The sequence below is a fragment of the Sus scrofa genome, chromosome 7, assembly GCF_054392235.1.
Source record: "Sus scrofa isolate SSC_HxYL_T2T_F1_AM1 chromosome 7, Sscrofa_HxYL_maternal_Yorkshire_Landrace_v2.0, whole genome shotgun sequence".
NCBI lineage: Eukaryota > Metazoa > Chordata > Mammalia > Artiodactyla > Suidae > Sus > Sus scrofa.
In genome coordinates this window covers 107,163,496-107,183,382 of record NC_139389.1, presented here as the reverse complement: position 1 = coordinate 107,183,382, position 19,887 = coordinate 107,163,496, and the positions used below count along the sequence as shown (strand labels likewise).

Genomic DNA, 19,887 nt, shown 5'->3' with positions numbered 1-19,887 from the left:
GAGAGGGCCCAGGAATTCAGTGAACGTGCACAAAAGTTTGGAAAAAGTCTTCTCATGGAGGGACCAAAGCAAGGCAAGGGGGAGGTCCATAGAGCTGAGAGATTGAGTGAGTGGGTTCTGCGGTAGTTTGGGGTCGAGGCTGGACTTTGCCCCTTACCAGTTGTGTGACATCTATCAAGTTCTAAGCCTCCCCAAGCTGCAGCCTCCTTATCTGTAAAGTGGATGATACCTGTGCTCCCCTCTTGGGTGTGGTGGGGATTAAGTATCCATCGCAGTAGTGACGGCCACATTGGAATGTTTACTCTGTGCCAAGCACTCTGCATGTACACTAGCCTATCTGTGCTCATCTGGGTTCAGCCCGAGCCTGCAAACTACTAATAAGAATACAAGTGGGGGAGTTCCCGTTGTGGTGCAGTGGAAACGAATCCAACTAGGAACCGTGAGGTTTCGAGTTCGATCCCTGGCCTTGCTTGGTGGGTTAAGGATCTGGTGTTGCTGTGAGCTGTGGTGTAGGTCGAAGATTTGGCTTGGATCCTGCGTTGCTGTGGCTGTGGTATAGGCCGGCAGCATAGCTCGGATTGGACTCCTGGCCTGGGAACCTCAATATACCATGGTGCAGCCCTAAAAAACAGAAAAGAATACAAGTGGGGCTCTTATCACCATCTTAACCTTGTCTAGGAGAGATCATTTGGCTACATTCGTGTCCTGCTGTGTGCTTTTGGTGAAGTTACTTCACTTCTCTGAGCCTAAGGTGACTCATTTATAAAATGAGATGATTGAAGCAGAATATCTATAAGCCTTTTTCAGCTCTAAAATACTATGCAGTTCTGGAAATAGGATTTCTTTAGTGTTGAAAAGGCTAATGGGGGTTACTAAAATATGAACTTCTATAGATATATCAAAATATATGATTAGTATAAGTCTGAGGGGTGGGGAACAGCTGTTCTCTTTTAACTGAGGACAGGACATGAGGCAACACATTTTAATTGTTTTCGATGACACATTTGGAAGCCTTTCCTGACTCGGGAGAAAGAGTAATATGTCCTCAGAGCCGGCTCTGGAGCTGCACACTCTGAACTCATTAAAGCAGGCAGTTGACCCTTTTTCTGACTCTCAGACATAACCTCATTGGACAGACCTTCCCCGACCCCCTGATCTTCAGCAGCCCCCCACCCCTGTATTCTTCCTTCACATTTCTGCTCTGTTGTTTTCCTCCACAGCACCTATGACATCCTGTCATTGCACATTTATTTTGTATTTGACATTTAATGTCTGTCTCTTTAGATTGGAAACCACCTAAAGGCCAGGTTGGTGGTTATTTGGTTCCCCTTCCATGTACCTGGTCCTAGCATAGCAGTGGTCGCCATGCAGAGGTGCTCAGCAAGTATTTGTTGAAGGAAGAGAGGGGTGAATGAGTTTCAGAGGTGGTTGATTTGGTAGTAGTGCTTCTTGATGGAGGTGGAGCCTCTGCTTGCCTTTTTTTTAGGAAGAAAAATCCCCAAGACCTGGTCTTTTAAGGGGCTTTAGATACTGTTTCTCCTTCCTGCCACTGCCTTCTGGGGGTGTGAGCTTCTTCAGTTTAAAGGGCTGCCCGAGCACCCTTCCTTGTGCATCAGGTCCTGGTGGAGGAGACAGAACTGGTAGGTGGAATTCCATTTGTGCCAGAATAAAACCCAGTGGAACATGGCTTGATCATGCTGGTTATTTCCGTTTGCTCTCCAAGATCAGCTCTTTGTCCTTCTTTCCACTGCCCTGTGCCTTAGGAAGCTGACCTCGGCTGCAGCAGCGAGGCTCCCTTGCCCTCTGGCTCCTGGCTGAGGTCAGCCAATGGGAGGGCAGAGCAGAAGGACAAGGATGGAAGAAGAGAGAGGCTGGGCGCGTGTGCTGTTTCTCTGGCCCCCAGGCTCACAGAGCCCTCCGTGGTGCCCTCTTCAGGCCTTGCAAACACTCTCCCTGTCTCTCCCAATAGCGGTGCTCATGGGTCCCCGCTGTTGACTCCCCTGGGCGCTTGTTCCCTTATTCCTATCCATCCCTCTGTAAGTAGCCCTCACCCTGAACCCTCAGTTTCCCTGACCGTCTGCACGGCACGACTCTCTCATGGTCTTGGCACCCATTGTACCTGATACAGGGTAGGGACCGCGCATCTAGTTACAGGGTGGGGAGAAGTATGAGTTACAGGATCAGAGGAGCTATTGGAGAATATTTGGTAGCAAATTCAACTATGCTCACCTATTACCTGAGATTTCTGTTTTTAACGAGAACTCTGCCCTCCCCCCCCAAAAAAGTCCCAACTACCCTCCTTTGGGTTAGGAGTTGTGGGGACATCCTGAGAAAGGGGTTCAATGTCTCCCTCGGGTTTCTCTCCGGGGGGGGGGGGTGCTGGCTCTGGCTGCCACTGTGCAGGTGGCCCCATGACCTCAGGCCCCAGGAAGCCAATCCAACTGGGATGTCTTCAGAATGAATGCCCCGGTGTGCAGGCACTGCAGCTCCCAGCTGCTAATCTGGGGCCTGTTAGGGCATCTGTTCTCATTCTTTTTCTTCTCTAGGCTTTAGAGGCCTTTACTTCCCTGGTGAGTTGATTAGAACAGCCTCTCTGAGGTTGAAATAGCTTTTCATGGAGCAGACCGAAGCTGGGCAGCCAGCATGGCCGGGGGGAGGTCATGGAGTTGCCAGATGAGAGTTGGCGCAGGGGGAGAGGATGATAAGACTCGAGGCCAACATTGGTGTGCTGCTTTGGAGTTTTCAAAGCACTTACTTGTAAAGGAACACATTTATGCTCCACAAATAGGCCTTACTGGGGGTTGGGCATGGTCCCCCTCACTTTGTAGATGTGAAAAAGGGCTTGGAGATCTTTGAGCGCCTTGCCCCAAAGTCACAGGGTTGAAGAGTGGCAGAGGCGGGACAGAGACCAGGCCATCCAGCCCCGTGTCCACCAAAGGTGTCCTTTGCTGTTCTGCCTCTGCTGTCTTTGGGGCAGCAGGCAGGGCTGGACTCTGTCGCTGGGATTTGAACGGGAGACGGAAAAGCTGGACCTAACTCCAGTGTTCCTGTTCCACCAAGAGGAGAGCACACAGGCCGACTTGAGTCCCACCCAGGAGCCCTGATTCCTGCATGCCCTCGAGGGCCACCCCTCTGTCCCTCCTGCTTTGAGCGGCCTGACATTGCTTTTCTGTCCTTGTTTTTCAGAAGTGGAACTACCCCTGAAGAAGGATGGGTTCACTTCAGAGAGCACCACCCTGGAAGCCTTGCTCCGCGGTGAGGGCGTTGAGAAGAAGGTGGACACCAGGGAGGAAGAAAGCATCCAGGAAATACAGGTATTTCTGTGCTTGTCGGGTGAGGGCTGGTGGACGCCCCCGAGTATCACTGTCACGCTTCCAGAACTCCAGCCCCTGGCTCTGGTCCTCTTCTCAAAAGCTGGGGCTGCGTCTTAGCTGCCTCGTGGCATCATTGCTGGGACGCTTGCAAATTCTTTTCTGATTTAACCTGTCCCTCCCTCTCCCTATTTATTTACTCAAAATGTAGTTCTGGAGCCTACTGTGTACCAGGTACCATGCTAGGTCCTGGGGACACAGTAGTGAACAAAACAGACTGAATCCTCACCCTCTGGGAGCCAGCAGTCCACAGCCCAGACTCGAAACCATGGCCGTCTGCAGCAGCCAGTCCCTGGGGAGTCCCTACCCCACCCCTGCCTCACGCCACACCCCCCCCAGCTCTAGTTCATCAGCCTCTCATCCTCCCCCAGCACCACCCGCTCATCCTTCAAAACCAGTCGAGATGTCACCCCCCAGGTAGGGCTGGGGGCTCCTGTCCCCGTGGATTCATCACCCTTTGTGCACAGCACTGCTAAGGCTGTCACCCCGCAGGGTCACTGTACAGAATGACAATGGTACACTCCGACTGATTCTTATTTATGTATCTTGAATTCTCATCGTTGAATCCAATGGTTGGCTCAGAAGATTGCACCACTATCAATAAAAACAAATATGAAATAATGATTTTTAATAATTAAAACATAATTACAGTATTAAAATTATATTACATTTCCACTTTATATTAAAAATGTATACGTTATGTTATACATATATTATAAAATTACACATTTATTAATTTTATAGCCAACTTTATATTTACATATTAATTTATTAACCTTGTAATTACATGGCTAACAGTTAAATTTTTGATTTGCTTCCTAAGACCCACCAGTGTGTGAGTTCTCTCGGGTCAGGGGCCACACACACCATCTTGTTCACTGTTGTTCCCTTGGTGCTTGGGACATGCTCAGCGGAGTCGGGTCTCAATAAAGTGTTGAACGAATCTGTGAATGTGGCTTCCTACTCTGCTGTTCCTGCGATCAGATGAATGGTCACGTCTTTTCTGTTGGGTCGTCACAACAAGGCCTGTATTTGCTCCTCCTCTACCTCTCAGAGCTACAGCCTTAGTAAAGATCCTTATTGACTGTAACCTTAATTTGTCTGACACACCTTGGAGTCGTCGTCAACCCCCTGTCTTTCTCTCACACCCAGTATCTGAGCATCAGGAGTCCTGTCCACTGTGCCCTCAATACAAACCCAGAGCATAGCCCCTTCTGACCACGTTCACCGCTGCTTCCCTGGGCCAAGGCACCGGCATCTCCTGTCTGAACTGCTGTGACTGCTGTCTAAGTAGCCTCCCAGCTGTTGGCTGAGAGGGAGCCTTTCCTGTGCTCGGAACCCTGCACTGGCCCCTGTTCTCCCGAGGAAAAGTCTTGGTCCTTTTGCCTCCCTCTACCTTGATGCTTCCTCGCTTCCTTCTCACTCAGCTCCAGGCACACTGACCTTTTTTGCTGCACACACACAGACACACACACACACACACACCAGTCACGCTTCGCTTCTAGCCAGGCTGTTTCCTCTGCCTGCAGAGCCCTTTCCCTAGACATCCGCTGGCCTCTCACCTTCTTCAGGCTTTTGCTCCTGTGACTTATTCTCTGCCGTCCACCCTGACCACTGTCTGTACCACCACATCCTGTGCCCTCCCCACCCCCAGCACTCCCTGTTCTCTTACTTTGCTTTCCTTTTCTTTCCCTTCTTCCCCATGGCCTTTATCACCGTCTAACGTACTTCATAATTTACTGCCTTATGCTAGTGTTTATTTTCTGTGTTCTTCCAACAGAACATAACTCCTCAAGGGAGAGGGTCTTTGTCTATCTTGCTTGCTAATGTATCTCAAGCATCTCAACCGTGCCTGGCACATCGTAGGTGCACAATACATATTTATTGCGTGGATGCATGAGTGACCAGATTCCTAGGAGTTTCCTGCCCCAATGGGTCCTCTCTCTAACTTGAGCTACTTTGCAGGTTGACCTTTCACACCCAAACACAACTCTGCTTGCGCAACACCCTTGTATAAAAAAGCTTGGCTAAAACACTTTTGTTTCCTGCTAGATACACCCAAAATGATGAGTGTGATCTTCTTGGGCCTCCTCTCTCTGCTCCTAACCTAGTTTTCAGGCTTCTTTCCCACGATTCCTTTACTCCCTCTGTTCTTCAGCCTTCTTCCCCTCGTGCCTCTGGTCATGCTGTGCCCTTTATCTGGTGCACCTTTTCTTCTGCCTCCACGTGTACAATTCCCCCCATCTATTAGGCTCAGCCCTGATACCACCTTCCACGTGAAGCCTTTCTTGATCACCCCCACTCTCCCAGTTCTCTTTTTACCGCTGGCACTTAGAACACCTAGTACTTTCTTCTTCATTTTTTTTTTTTTTGCTCTTCATCTATTATCCGCCATTTTTGGACTTTCAGATCTTTGAAGTCAATGTCTGTCCCATCTGTATTGCCCGCTAAGCGTATTTTCGCTCAGTGAGTATAATTTGACTGAGTCAAGGCAGGGACAGAACCACTGCCCAGAAGCCTTGATGTTCTAGTGACAGGCAGCCCTTTCCTTTTGGCGCTGGCTCTGGGTTCGAGTCCCCTTCAGGCAGCATCAGGCCAGCGCGCAGGTTTTCATCATTGACCATTGTCCTCACCATCATCCCCAATGTAAACAGAACATCTATGCAAAGCATGGGGCTGCCACCCACTGTGCCAGAAGCCAAAGCCAGGAGCAAAAGCCAGATGAGTTTGCATGTTCTTATTGGCTTTGATTGTAAAACTAAAGTGCATATGTAGCAAATGGACTCTTTTGTTCATTTGCCCATTGATTCATTCATTCCATCAAAGTTTATTGGGTACCTCCTCTGAGCAAGCATTGTGCTAGGTTCTGGGGAAATAGAGAGACCAAGAGAAACCTGTTCCCTCAGCTGTGACAGCTATATTCCAGTGTCACATACAGACAGAAAGCAAGTAAACAAACAAGTATAATAACAGCATTGCAGGATCAATGCCCCGAAAGGAACAGAGGGTGAAGAGTCAGTATAAGAGGAGGAACAGATTCTAGGTAGCGTCCTAAGGGAGACAAGGGATTCAGCCTGGTTCTGTGAGATGAGACGGCACCAGCAAGTGAGGAGCCGGGGGAAGAGCTTTCTGGGCAGAGGAACAACTCTTGAAGGCCTCGCTGTAGGTCTGAGCACCTTGTGTTGAAAGGTGAGACAGAAGGAGAGCCTGGCAAGAGCCTGGTGCCATGGAAAGAAGGGCCCAGGATGGGATTGGAGAGGGTGGCAGAGCCAGACCAGGAAGAGGCTCTTGGTTTCATGGGACGTGAAAAAGGAAGCCCTTTGGAGGATTTTTAACCAGAGCAGTGAGTCTGTATTTCCTCAAGATCCTTCTGGCTGCTGCATGGAAAGGAGACCGGAGGCAGGGCCAGCAGTGGAAGGAGAGAAATCAGTTAGGAGAATTTTGCACTGTTCCAGGCCAGCGATAATGGAGTCTTTAAAAAGGCATTCCTCTGATATGAAAAAATAAATAAAAGGAATTCCTTCTTTAAAAAAAAACAACACAACCACGAACCATTATCATCACCATGAAGACTAACAGGGAGAAAAGTTATTTGAAAATGTATTTATTTTCCAGATCATGTCCTTGGACAGGGAAAGCTAGTGTGTTCCTGGGGTTCAGCTGCATCTCTGGCTGGACACCCCAGCCCTTCCTTCCTAACACAGGACACCCCCTCTGCTTCCTGAGCCCCGAATATGAGCTTTGTTTGTTAGGACTCCCAGCTCCTCTTGGGTTATGTAGAGAGGCTTCTGGTGTCAGGGCCCTGTTGCCGGAAGTACAGATATACAGGAAATGCTGCTGTCACATGCGATGCCTGAGGCTTGGACTGGAGGTTCTAGAGACACAGGGAGGCCAATTGGAAAGAGGGAGGGAGAAGTCAGTTTACTCCAAGACGATGAGACTGTGCGGCACGTCTGGGGACTCGTGCAGCTGCCTTCACCCTTCTTTTACCTTCCACCCGGCGTCCATGTTGCAGGTAATAAATACCTTCATAATAAAAAAAAGAAAGTGGAGTCAGAGTTGTACTGAGATGCCAGAGGCAATGACCTTTAAATCCGAGGCACTTGGAACTTCCCATGATTAAATGACTTCAAGACCTGGAGAGTTGGCCAGATGGCTGTACAGACGGCCACAGTAGTGGTAAAAACGACACCTCATCTTTATGCTACGTCTTTTCATCAAAGGCTGCAGAGCATCTGACTTGACATTGTTTTGCTCATGTTTCCACCTGCAGTTCAGGGAGCCAAGGTGCAGAGAGGCTAGGAGGCTGCTCTGGACCTGCGCCAGCATTTCCTAGCTGTGGGCCAGAGGGCGTGTCCTGCACAGGCTGCTGCTTTTCTGTTCGATGGCTAAGGCTGCCTGGAGACCCCGAGGGCTTGCTGTCAGCTGATGGCTTCCCATTTCAACCTAGTAGAGAAGCCAGAGAAGAACTTACTAGACCTGTTGTGAATTCTTTGGGAGGATTAGGTATTTAGCAATAGTCTGACCCCTGTGATCAGAATGGAGCTCTCTGACAAGAAGGCAGTGGGAGACGGTCACTGGAAACTCACCTCAGGGCTTCCTGCTTTGAGGACAGGTCAAGGGCATTGTCCAGGAGGCCATTCTGTCAGTGATGGGGATACCACATGTAGTACAATGCGTGCTGCTTTCTAAGCCCTTGTGTAGGTTATGTGATTGTCACACCATCACCACAAGGATGGGTGGATGCTGTGAGCCTGTATAACTTGCTGTCTGCCAACCTTTCGAGCTTCATCTTAGGCCACTCTCTCCCTGAGCCACAAGCTCTGGTCACATGGGCCTCTTTCTGCTCCCTGGACAAGCCATGTTCCCTTCCCTGCCGCAGGGAGTTTGCTCATGCTGTTCCCTCTGCCTAGAATACTTTCCCTGTTTCCCTCCCCTCCCCTCCCTATTCCTAAGGTTAGTCTCTGTTCATCCTTTTCATCTCAGCTCCTTTAGTTCACTTTCTTGGGTAAGCATTACCTGACCTCACATTAGGTACGGTTCCCTTCTAACAACCTCTCACCTTGAACTTACCTGTCACTGTTTTCACAGCAGTTGTAATTATATGGTTCTGTATGTGGTTTGAATCTGTTCATTAAAATTCATTAGACTGTGGAGTCCACTTGGGGCCGGGACAATAGCTGTTTTGTGGCTGACCTAACATAGCACCTGCTGTGTCATCAGCTGTAGATGAATGTTTGTCGATGGAATGAATGAATGAATTCCTCTTTGATAATTGGGGAAACTGAGGCATGAAGTGATGATGACTCACTCAAGGTCACACAGTGAACTTATAAAGAAGCCCCCAGGGCTCCTGACATGGACTCCATGGGCTCCATGCCCCCTCCCCTTATCCTACCCCCATTCTGGGGGGCTAAGTCCTCTGCCACAGTCTCTCATCCCTTCCTTAAACCTAGAGATACTCACGGTACTTCCCCTTCCCTCCCCTACCCCAAAGGGAGTGAAGTGCTCAGATTCTGCAGGAAGAACCGTAATACACCTTGGAATTCTCAGACACAAGTGCTTGAAAGAAATGGGAAGCTCTGAGCTGATGAACCTGACATTGCTTGGAGTCATGGAGTGGGCTATATTATCTTGAGCAGTTGGAACTGTTTTCAGCCTCAGTTTATTCACCTGTAAAATGGAAATTTGGTTCTCTGCTGCAGTGTGACTCATTGGGCTGTTGGAGAGAGAGAATTAAATTCATGATCTTTAAGCCCCATTACAAGTAATGTGCTATAATGAAAATCCATTTCTCTTAAAAAAAAATAACAATGGAAGACTGTGAATAACACTCATGTCAAATTCTGGTCAGATGGACCGGAAGTTCCTCCTTTTCATCAAATAGGGCAGGGTTCCACAACGCCAGGGAAAGGAGATACATTTTCATATCTTTTGAGATGGCCTTCTAGGAACAAAGAGAAACTTACACTAAAGTTGAGTTTTGACCAGACATCTTGGGCCCACATGGAAGAGTACCCCTACCAGAGTATTTTCTTTTTAGAAAACAGTTCTTGGGTAAAAAGAGTTGAAAAGATCACTGTTCTGGGAGGATGTGGTCGGAAGGGTCCCAGGGGTTTGAGAGGGAGTTGGTATCACCAAGAGCTCCAACTCCTCTCAAGCCATGGTAGCCTCTTCACCATGTTAGAAAGACAACACCAAAATAGAACACCTGCCGTTTACTCTCTCATGGTTTTTGTGTTTGCATTTTATTTCTCAAGACTTCTATCTCTCTCTCTCTCTTTTTTTTTTTGTCACTTCAGAGGGTTTTGGAAAATGATGAAAATGTAGAAGAAGGAAATGAAGAAGAGGATTTAGAAGAGGATATTCCCAAGCGGAAGAATCGGACCAGAGGACGAGTAAGCTGGGGATGCGTGAGGGAGGAAAAGAGATCGGGGGTGGCGGGGGAGCAGAGCCTGGCAGGCAACTGGTCCCCGGATTCAGAGTTTCACTGCAGGATTTCCTGTTGTAGCTCAGTGGGTTAAGAACCTGACATAGTGTCCACGAGGACACTTGGCCTTGCTCAGTGGGTTAAGGATCCGGTGTTGCTGCAAGCTGCACATAGGCTGCAGGTGCAGCTCAGATCCTATGTGGCTGTGGCTGTGGTGTAGGTCAGCAGTTGCAGCTCCAATTCGACCCGCAGTCTGAGAACTTCCTTATGCCTCAGGTGTGGCCGTAAAAAGAAAAAAAAAAAAAAAAAAAAAGGAATTTATATTTTTTAAAAAAGTCCCACTGCAACTAGGTAGAGGTTGTATCTCGTTTTCCTTGCAAAACCCCTAGAGAGGAAACCTTCAGATGAGCTCTGATCCCAAGTGATAGCCTGTGAGAGTTTAGAGCTGGAGAGGGAGAAGAGGCAGAGGGTGCCCGAGGGGACAGTGAGGGTCTGGGTGTGGGTGGAGGATGAGAACAGAACTGCTAACCCATCCCTCGGTCACAGAGGAGGCTAAAAGTTTCCTGTCCCTGGGGCTGCCCCAGTAGGACAGGGTCAGGACACAGGCTTTGGGGTGCATTTCACTAGGCAGAGAGTGGGAGCAAGCTGGGAAAACCTGGAGGAGTGTCTCAGCTGATGGTCCCCAAGTGGATGTGGCAGGGGCTTTGGAGGCTGGTAGGCCTGGAAATGTGGAAAATAAATAAAAAAAAGGCCTGAAGCCTGGGGAATGGCAGAGGGGAAACCCACGGGGGAAGGAATGAAAATATGAGGGGGACCCTTGAGGAGGGCGCCAAACCTGAGGGGTGCTCTCAGGCATTCAGGTTGTTCCCCCAGAGTCCTCACCTTCAAGCCCAAAGGGGTTTTCTGTGGTCACCTTCAGGGGTCTGCAGGAGCATCTGAGGGGGACCTACGGGCATGAGTTGGTGCCTTCCATCCAGAGAAATAACTCTCTAAGGCCTGTCTGGCTGCTTCAGGCTCTAGGCAGGACACTTACCCTCCCATGGACAAGAAGCTAGTCCCGGAGGCTAGTCTGGGTTTGGGGCCAGTGATGATTAAGACAAGCCCCTCTGTTCCCGGGGTTCTTGTGTCTGAGTATACACCAGAGTCGGCACAAGAGGGAGCCTGTCCAAATACAAACTCCCAGCACCCACTCCCAGAATCCCGACTTAGGAGGTCTGGGATGGGGCATGGAAAGCTGTGTTATAAGCAAGTGACCTATAGGTGACTGGTTCAAGCAGTCTAGCAGTTCCCACGCTGAGCTAAGATGCATCGACCTGAACGGGAGCTGGAATTTCTCAGTCTGGACAGGGCAGCCCTCTGATGCTGCACGCATTAGAGCATCACAACTCAGCTTTTGGTATGCTCGTTTAGTCTTTACTGCCATTCTTTGTTGGTTTGTATGCTTGTAGGCTTTTTAAAAAATTGTTTTTAAATTTGGAGTTGCCGGGAGCTGTGGTGTAGGTTGCAGATGCAGCTCGGATCCCGTGTTGCTGTGGCTCTGGAGTAGGCTGGTGGCAATAGCTCTGATTAGACCCCTAGCCTGGGAACCTCCATATGCTTCAGGTACAGCCCTAAAAAGACAAAAAGACCAAAAATTTTTTTTTTTAATTTTATTGGAGTATGGTTGATTTACAATGTTGTATTAGTTTCAGGTGTACAGCAAAGTGAATCAGTTATATATATGCATATATCCATTCTTTTTTCCCATATAGGTTATTACAGACTATTGGGTAGATTTTCTTTCTTTTTTCTTTTTTCTTTTTTTTCTTTTTTCTTTTTTTTTTGTTGCTTTTTAGAGTCACACCCATGGTATATGGATGTTCCCAGGCTAGGGGTCTAATCAGAGCTGTAGCCACCGGCCTACACCACAGCTCACAGCAACACCAGATCCTTAACCCACTGAGAGAGGCCAGGGATCGAACCCGCAACCTCATGGTTCCTAGTTGGATTCGTTTCTGCTGCACCACGACAGGAACTCCTTGGGTAGACTTTCCTGTGCTATAAAATAGGTTCTTGTTAATATTTTTTTTTACAATAGGGTGTATATGTTATTCCCACCCTCCCAATTCTACTCTCCCTGCAACAATGTCACAAGTGGTAACTATAAGGTTGGTTTTGAAATCTGAGTTTGGTTCTGTTTTTTTAAATAAGTTCTTTTGCATCATTTTATTAGATCCCAGATATGTGATATCATATGATGTTTGTCTTTCTCTGTCTGACTTACTTCACTCAGTATGGTCATCTCTAGGTCCATCCATGTTGCTGCAAATAGCATTATTTCATTCTTTTTATGGCTGAATAGTATTCCACATCTTCTTTATCCATTCCTCTGTCGCTGGACATTTAGGTTGCTTCCATGTCTTGGTTATTATAAGGAGTGCTGCAATGAACATTGGGGTACATGTAACTTTTCAAATTAGAGTTTTCTCTGGATAGATGCCCAAGGGGTGGGATTGCTGGATCATATGGTAGTTCTAAATTTAGTTTTTTAAGGAGCCTCCATACTGTCCTCCATAAGTGGTTGCACAAATTTACATTCCCACCAACAGTACAGAAGCATTCCCTTTTCTCCATACCCTCTCCAGCCTTTATTGTTTGTAGACTTTTTGATGATGGCTGTCCTGAGCTTGTGGGCTTTTCTGGTGTGGAATATTTGAAAGCAAGTCTTAGACATTTTTTCACTTAACCTGTACCTACCTCAATGTGTATCTCTAACAGATATCATTATCATACCCAATAAAATAACTATTCTAATATCTACTATCCAGTTTCTGATCATTTCCCTCTGATTTTCTCAAAGATTCCTTTTTGCAGTTGGTTTGTTTGAAACTTGAGTCTCTCATATTTTGTGACATATTTCTTCCTTGACATGTCCTACCACATACATTATTTTTTCTCCATGCTGTTTATTTGTTGAAGCACGTAGGTATCTGGGCTTGTAGAATTTCTCATGTTCTAGGTCTGGCCGACTGGTGGTGTCTAATGTGTCCCTTGATCCATTTCATTGCCTGAAAACTGGTGGTTTGATGAGAGACTTGATTGGATTTGGGGTATTTGTGTGTGTGTGTGTGTGTGTGTGTGTGTGTGTGTGTAACTATTTTTTGGTGGGGCTAGAATCTTTCCTAAGTATGAGGTGTGCTTCTTATTGCTTCACATCTGGAGGCATATGCTGTCCACTTGTTCTGCTTTCAGTGGGGGGTGAAATTGATCAGTGGATTTGGGTGTCATGAGCCAGATATCTCCTTAGAAAGTGCCCTATCACATTGTCACCTAACAGTCTTAGTGGCCGCTGCCAAACTTGCCTGGACACATGACCTCACTGGGGGGTTACAGAGTAATGAACATCTAAATCCCTCGTTGAAGGAGCCTTTAGGATACAGAATTTGGGGGCCTTTTGTGAACTCCAATTGCTCTGCACCTCCGAGCCCGCTTCCATCCCTTCCCTCAGCACAAGCCCAACTTACTCGAGTCATTCGTGGAGAATAGTCCTCTTCACATCTTCTCCATTCCCAGCCGCGATCTAGACACTGACCTCAGAGCCAGCAAACATGAACCAGGTGTCTTCTCTGTAAGTGCACCAGCAGAAGCGGCAGCCACAGCCGCTTGCATTTACTGTACACGTACTGTACACTAGGCAGTGCGAGGAGGCCCTTCACAAGGAGAGCTCCCAGATGGGGAGCGGTGACAGGTACTTTTCACTGTGTTCGCTCTTTCCACACGGTCTGTTACAGCAGCTCCTGGCCACATGCTGCTTGTCCAAGTTGAAATGTACTGTAAATGTAAAATGTCCACCAGATTTCAAAGATACGGTATGAAAAGAATGGCAAACACTTCATTAATATTTTTACATTGGTTACATATTGAAATGGTAATTCTTTTTTGTTTTTTGTTTTTTTGTTTTTTTTTTTTTGGTTTTTAGGGCCACACCTGTGGCACATGGAGGTTCCCAGGCTAGGGGTTGAATCGGAGCTATAGCCACTGGCCTATACCACAGCCATAGCAACATGAGATCCAAGCCGTGTGTCTGTGACCTACGCCACAGCTCAGGGTAATGCCGGATCCTTAACCCACTGAGCGAGGCCAGGAATCAAACCCCCATCCTTATGAATCCTAGTCGGGTTCGTTCACTGCTGAGCCACGGAGGGAACTCCTCTGTTTCTCTTTTTACTCTTTTTTTAAAAATGTGGCTCCTGGAAAATTTAAAATGACACGTGACCCGCGCTATATTTCTCTTGGTCGGCACTGCTTCTTTCATTCCCGTAAGTGGGTATTATTATTCCTCAAGAGGTAAAGGTAGTTGTTTAAGGTAATCCAACCTAATAAGGAAGAAGCTAAAATTTGAACACAGGTCTGTGCTTTTTCCACTGGGTCACACATGGCCCGGTGCCTACCATGTGGCCTTTGACCTGTGTTTTGAATGAATGATTGAATGATGGAAAAAGAAATAAAAAGTCATATTTCAGCTTTATGAGTGTTGAGAGATGGCCTGAACACAGCAAGGGGGCTGAATGGGGCCTAAAATAGTTCTGAGCCCACCTGAGGCGGGCTAAGGGGCAGACTGATGGCTCTACATTGTATGGTGACATTGAGTGCATGTCACCCCTGGTGGGAGTCAAGGAAGGACCTGAAAAGTGCAGGTGAGCTTGCCTGTGCTGGAATAAGGAATGAAGCTGCTTCGCCCACAGCCTCAATTAAGCCACCCTTTAAAGTGTGTATTTAGGCTGCTGCTGGCTCCTGGAGGACGGGCACCCCTTTTTCTGTTGTTGGGACTGAGAGGCAGTCTAAGGCCATACGTCTCAGTATGTGGTCGCTGGGCCACAGCATCAGTGTCACCTGGGAGCTTGTTAGAAATTCAGACTCCACCTTAGATGGACTGAATTAGTGTCAGTACTTTAACAAGACCTCCAAGTACTTTGTGTGCTCATCGAGGAAGTCAGGGCTATGGTAGTGAACACAAGAACAGTCTCTGCCTTGTTTGAGCTGTGAGTTCAAATCCCAGCTCTACCACTTACTCGACTTTGTAGGAATTATGCAACCTCTGTGACCATGACCAAATGATGTAAGTACTCTGGGTCTCAGTTTCTTTAGCACTGAAATTGGGGTCATAATAGACAACCAATTCTGAGTGCCTAATAAAGGCTAGATCTTGTTAGGTGGGTGCAAGGAAAGGGAACACCTTTCAGAACTTTGACAATGGAGATTCTCTGAGGAGTGAGAGAAATTTAGACCCAACAATTAATAATTGTGTCTATGGTAACTTTGGCCGAACAAATCAGAGCTCTTTAAAATTCGTGAAATTCCTGAGTCATCCATGCGGATATTATCAATCAGTTGATCAATCTGAAGTATTTATGCTGCGCTGGGGTGTGGTCCAGTGCTTCTCAAAAGTTAATGTGCATATAAAGCACCCGGTGGTCTTGTTCAAGTGTAAATTCTGACGCCTCACGTCTGGCGGGTGGGGACTGAGATCCTGCTTGGTTAACAAGATCCCAGGTGATGCCAGTGCTGCTGGTCTGAGCACCGAATTTTAAATGGCAAGAGTGTAGAGCAGTGGTTCTCAACTTTTTTGGTCTCAGGAATTCTTTACTTAAAAATTACTGAGAGTGCCCCCCCCCCCGTCTGTGGTTCCGGTGGGTTATTACTAGTGATACTATGCATATTAGAAATTAAAACTGAAAAAAATGTGAAACTTAGGAATACACGAACACACAGAGTGATGACATTGTCGTGTCACGTAGCCTCTGGAAAACTCCACTGTGTACTTGTGAGGGAATGAGAGTGAAAACTTTCAAATAACATTTTAGTACTATTACCAAAATAGTCTTGACATTGGAGACTCCCTGAAAGGGTCTCAGGGACGCTCAATCATCCCTGGACCACTATTTGAGAACAACTGAGATAGAGCACCTAATTCTCTGCTTGGGACTGAGTCTTTTAGTTGCAGGAAACTCAATGGCTTACACAAAATTGGAAGTATTTGAAAAGTTACTGGTCCATTGCCCCAAATTTGAATGATTTTTTTTTTTCTATTTACAGCTGTGCTTGTGGCATATGGAAGGTCCCTGGCTAGAGGTCGAATGAATTGGAGCTGCAGCTGAGGCCTAAGCCACAGCCACAGCAATGCCAGATCCGAGTGGCACCTTCGACCTACATTGAACTTTTCAGCAATGTCAGATCCTTAACCCACTGAGCAAGACCAGGTGTCAAACCTGCATGCTCACAGACACCGTGTCAGGTTCTTAACCCACTGAGCCACTACGGGAACTCCCTTGAATAATTTTTAGAGACTCAGGAAGGACAAGAAAGTGGCAGTGATTTAGGCGTGGGTAAGAGTAAGGAACCCAGGCAGCTCTGGCCTTTCCTTCCTCCTCCTTCATTTTTCTCTCACAAGATAGCCTTTCTTGCTTCTCTGTGCACATGGCCTCATAGGTCCTGAATTTATGAGTCCCCAGTTCAAGTGACCTGTACTAACTAGAGTCACTGTTTCCCAATTCACAGTCCCTTGGAGGTAGAGTCTGATTGATCCAGCTTGGGTCACGTGGCCACTCCTGAGCCAGCCAATCAACTGTGGCCAGGGGGGCAGGGCCATGAGGCACAGTCATGGCTGCCACGGCCCACCCATGTGGAATGGGGATGTGGAGGGAGGAGGACTGGAGAGCAGAGGGCTGTTCTCAGAGAGGGAGGGAGGGTTTGTTTCTTTTGGACATCCACTTCAAAGTTTTCTGTAGCACATGCTGGAAACCTAAGCCTCCTCCTTCTCCTGGTCCTATGACTATGGACAAGTCACGAACCTTCTCAGAATCCATTTCACCAAATGCCAAGTGGGAATGATGATATTCCTTCGTTAACCTCAGGTGCTATTGTAGGAATGAACTGAGCTAACATGTGTGAAAGAGCTTTGGAGGCTGTGTGCCCAGTATAAAGCTCAATGTCAGGGGTTCCTAAGCAAGTATGAAGTGCCATCTTTGCCCTCAAGGATCTTGGAATTAAACTGAGGAGAAAATGCTAATACACGATACAATTAGAAAGCAGCAGGCTTCTGACTGTGTGCTAACCAAATGCAATGATTTCAGAGGAAAGAGAAGTCAGCTGGGCGAGGAGGGGAAATAATTAATCGAGCACTTCCTGTAGACCTAGCGCTGTCCCCTGTGGTTTCTCAGCCCATTATTAGCTCTCCAGCAACTCTGCCATGTAGATGTTGCTCTGCCCATTTTACAGCTGAGAAGACTAATGCTTCCCTTGTCCCAAAACACATGCTAGTGTTTAAACCTATATCTGTCTGACTTTAAAGCCGATGCTAGTTTTACTCCTCAATGTGGCAAGAGGAAGATTCTTGAAGGAGTGGCATGTCAGCCGAACTAAAGCATGGACCGGCTGTGGATGGGCAGAGTTGAGGCTGATCCATGAGAGGGATCCATCAAAATGAAGACTTGGATATAGCATGAGCATGAGATGAGCCTGGTAGGATGGGCACTAGATGGTCACTGGATATGTCAGTGGGTTTTATTTTTTATTTTTATTTTTTTTATTTTTTATTTTTTTTATTTTTTATTTTTTTTATTTTCCCACTGTACAGCAAGGGGGTCAGGTTATCCTTACATGTATACATTACAATTACATTTTTTCCCCCACCCTTTCTTCTGTTGCAACATGAGTATCTAGACAAAGTTCTCAATGCTATTCAGCAGGATCTCCTTGTAAATCTATTCTAAGTTGTGTCTGATAAACCCAAGCTCCTGATCCCCCCGACTCCCTCCACCTCCCATCAGGCAGCCACAAGTCTCTTCTCCAAGTCCGTGATTTTCTTTTCTGAGGAGATGTTCATTTGTGCTGGATATTAGATTCCAGTTATAAGTGATATCATATGGTATTTGTCTTTGTCTTTCTGGCTCATTTCACTCAGGATGAGATTCTCTAGTTCCATCCATGTTGCTGCAAATGGCATTATGTCATTCTTTTTTATGGCTGAGTAGTATTCCATTGTGTATATATACCACATCTTCCGAATCCAATCATCTGTTGATGGACATTTGGGTTGTTTCCATGTCCTGGCTATTGTGAATAGTGCTGCAATGAACATGCGGGTGCACGTGTCTCTTTTAAGTAGAGTTTTGTCCGGATAGATGCCCAAGAGTGGGATTGTGGGGTCATATGGAAGTTCTATGTATAGATTTCTAAGGTATCTCCAAACTGTTCTCCATAGTGGCTGTACCAGTTTACATTCCCACCAACAGTGCAGGAGGGTGTCAGTGGGTTTTAGATGGCAGAGCATGAATGCATGAATGAATGGATGACCATGGGCTCTTGTCCTTCACTCCCTTTGTCTAATTGGTCTCAGACTCATGCAGGATGGATTGGGTAGGCAACACAGAGGTAGATCCTCAGCTGGTGGGTTCTTTGAGCAGGTCACGGGTTAATTGATGAACTCCTGGATTAAGATGTGAAATAGAAGGGGAAGGCAAAGCCTAAGAAGGCCTTTGAAAGAAGACACAATAGCACTTGGATACAGAGAATGAAGAAGGACCAAAGATGATTAACTCACTGACTGGCCAACGGATGGTTTGATTCATTTATTCAGCAAGCACTTATTAAGTGCTGCTTAGGTGACTGGCCCTGTGCCAGGTTCTGAGTATAATGGTGGCCCCACTAGGCATGTTTTCCACCCTGATGTGGGAAAGATGGAAAACCAATATACCAACACACAAATAATATAACGTCAGACAACGCTAAGTGCTGGGACGAAATATGAAGCAGGATGGGGAAGGAGACCAGTGAGGGGATGAGTGGACACATGCTGGTGAAGGGGGCTTCTCTGAGGAGGCGACCTTTGAGCAAGACATATTCTGGGAGACTAGAGGAGCGCTCCAGCCACAGGAAGCATCCCTGGCCTGTCCCTCAGGGCCCGACAGCCTTGACCCCCATTTTGCTGTTGAGGAAACGGCGGTCCAAGGAGAGAGTGGGAGCAGCCGCCGCCCCTCGGGCTGCAGAGTGAAATGAGACCCTGGCTCTCAGCAGCCCCCCCCCTTCCGGCTGGCTGCTCCCCCAGAAGCCCGGTGCTTCCAGCTCCAGCTCCTCCTCTTTTCCCGGGCGGTATTTTTAGTCTCCCCGAGCCCCTTCCCGAGTCTGCTGTCGCCCCTGTCATTCTGCTTGACTTGCTTTCACCTGCTCCGAGGCGGCTGTGACAGGGCTGCGGGCTGCACACGTCAAGCTGTCCCTGCTTCTCCGGTGGGGGAGGGCGTTGGGGGGGTGAGGGCAGCAGAGGGTGACCACCCTCGGTGCGGGCAGGCAGGGAGGCCTGTCAGTGCCTCGAGGTGACTGCCAGGGCCGAGCAGCTCCCTCGTGGGGTCCACTCCGAGTAATCGGGGCGAGGGGAAGGGGCCCTGGCTGGTGGTGCTTGTGCCGGGGTGGAGGAGGCTAAGAGGGAAAGAGCCCTGGGGGGAAGGGACGGAGGGAGGTGGAATTTTGTGATCTGTTTTGGAGAGAGATTGCTGAGGAGGTGGTGGCGGGGGTAGCTGGCAGGTGGTGTTGGTTGTGAAGTGTGTGTGTCGGGGGGGGGGAGGGGAGAGTGTGAGCATAGTGGGGCTGGGGTACCAGCCTTTCCACTGCGATGATGTCCCCATGAAAGTGTGTGTGTGTGTGTGTGTGTGTGTGTGTGAGAGGGAGAGAGCACCTCTGGCCTTTCGACCATGAAGTCCCCTGGGGTCACTTTGCAGGCCAGGCCCTCAGGGCTGCCCCATTTTCCCTGCACACCAGGTGCTGCCGTGTTTTATTTCTCACCTGCTGCGCCTTCCTCAGTCCCTAAAGACCCCAGCAGGTCCTTTTCTTGGTTGGGAGTTTGCTGCTGGTCATGACTAGAGAATGACTTGGAGGAGGCTAGGGTGCTGTGCACGTGACTGGTATGGGACTTTACAAAGGTTTAAAAATAAACCTTGCCAGGTTCTTGTAGCCACTGTCCTGGGGCTGCTGAGCAGCCAGCTCCCTCTCTGGCGGTTCTTCTGTGTGCTTGGAGGTAGAGCTCATCCCACCCCCTCCCCAGACGATGCTGGA

At 48.0% G+C, this 19,887-nt stretch overlaps 1 protein-coding gene across 21 annotated transcripts in view; it reads left to right on the top strand.

Moving 5' to 3' along the window:
• DPF3 (double PHD fingers 3) overlaps positions 1 to 19,887 on the top strand; it is a 314,102-nt gene that overhangs the window by 184,586 nt on the left and 109,629 nt on the right. For all 21 annotated transcript variants that reach the window (XR_014811148.1, XR_014811140.1, XR_014811143.1 and 18 more), the window contains 2 exons: positions 3,187 to 3,314; positions 9,674 to 9,769. Coding sequence is in view for 9 of the 21 variants with exons in the window: in XM_021099467.2 (XP_020955126.1) it covers positions 3,187 to 3,314; positions 9,674 to 9,769 (224 nt within the window). In the remaining 12 variants the exon portion in view is untranslated. The remainder of the gene's footprint in view (positions 1 to 3,186; positions 3,315 to 9,673; positions 9,770 to 19,887) is intronic.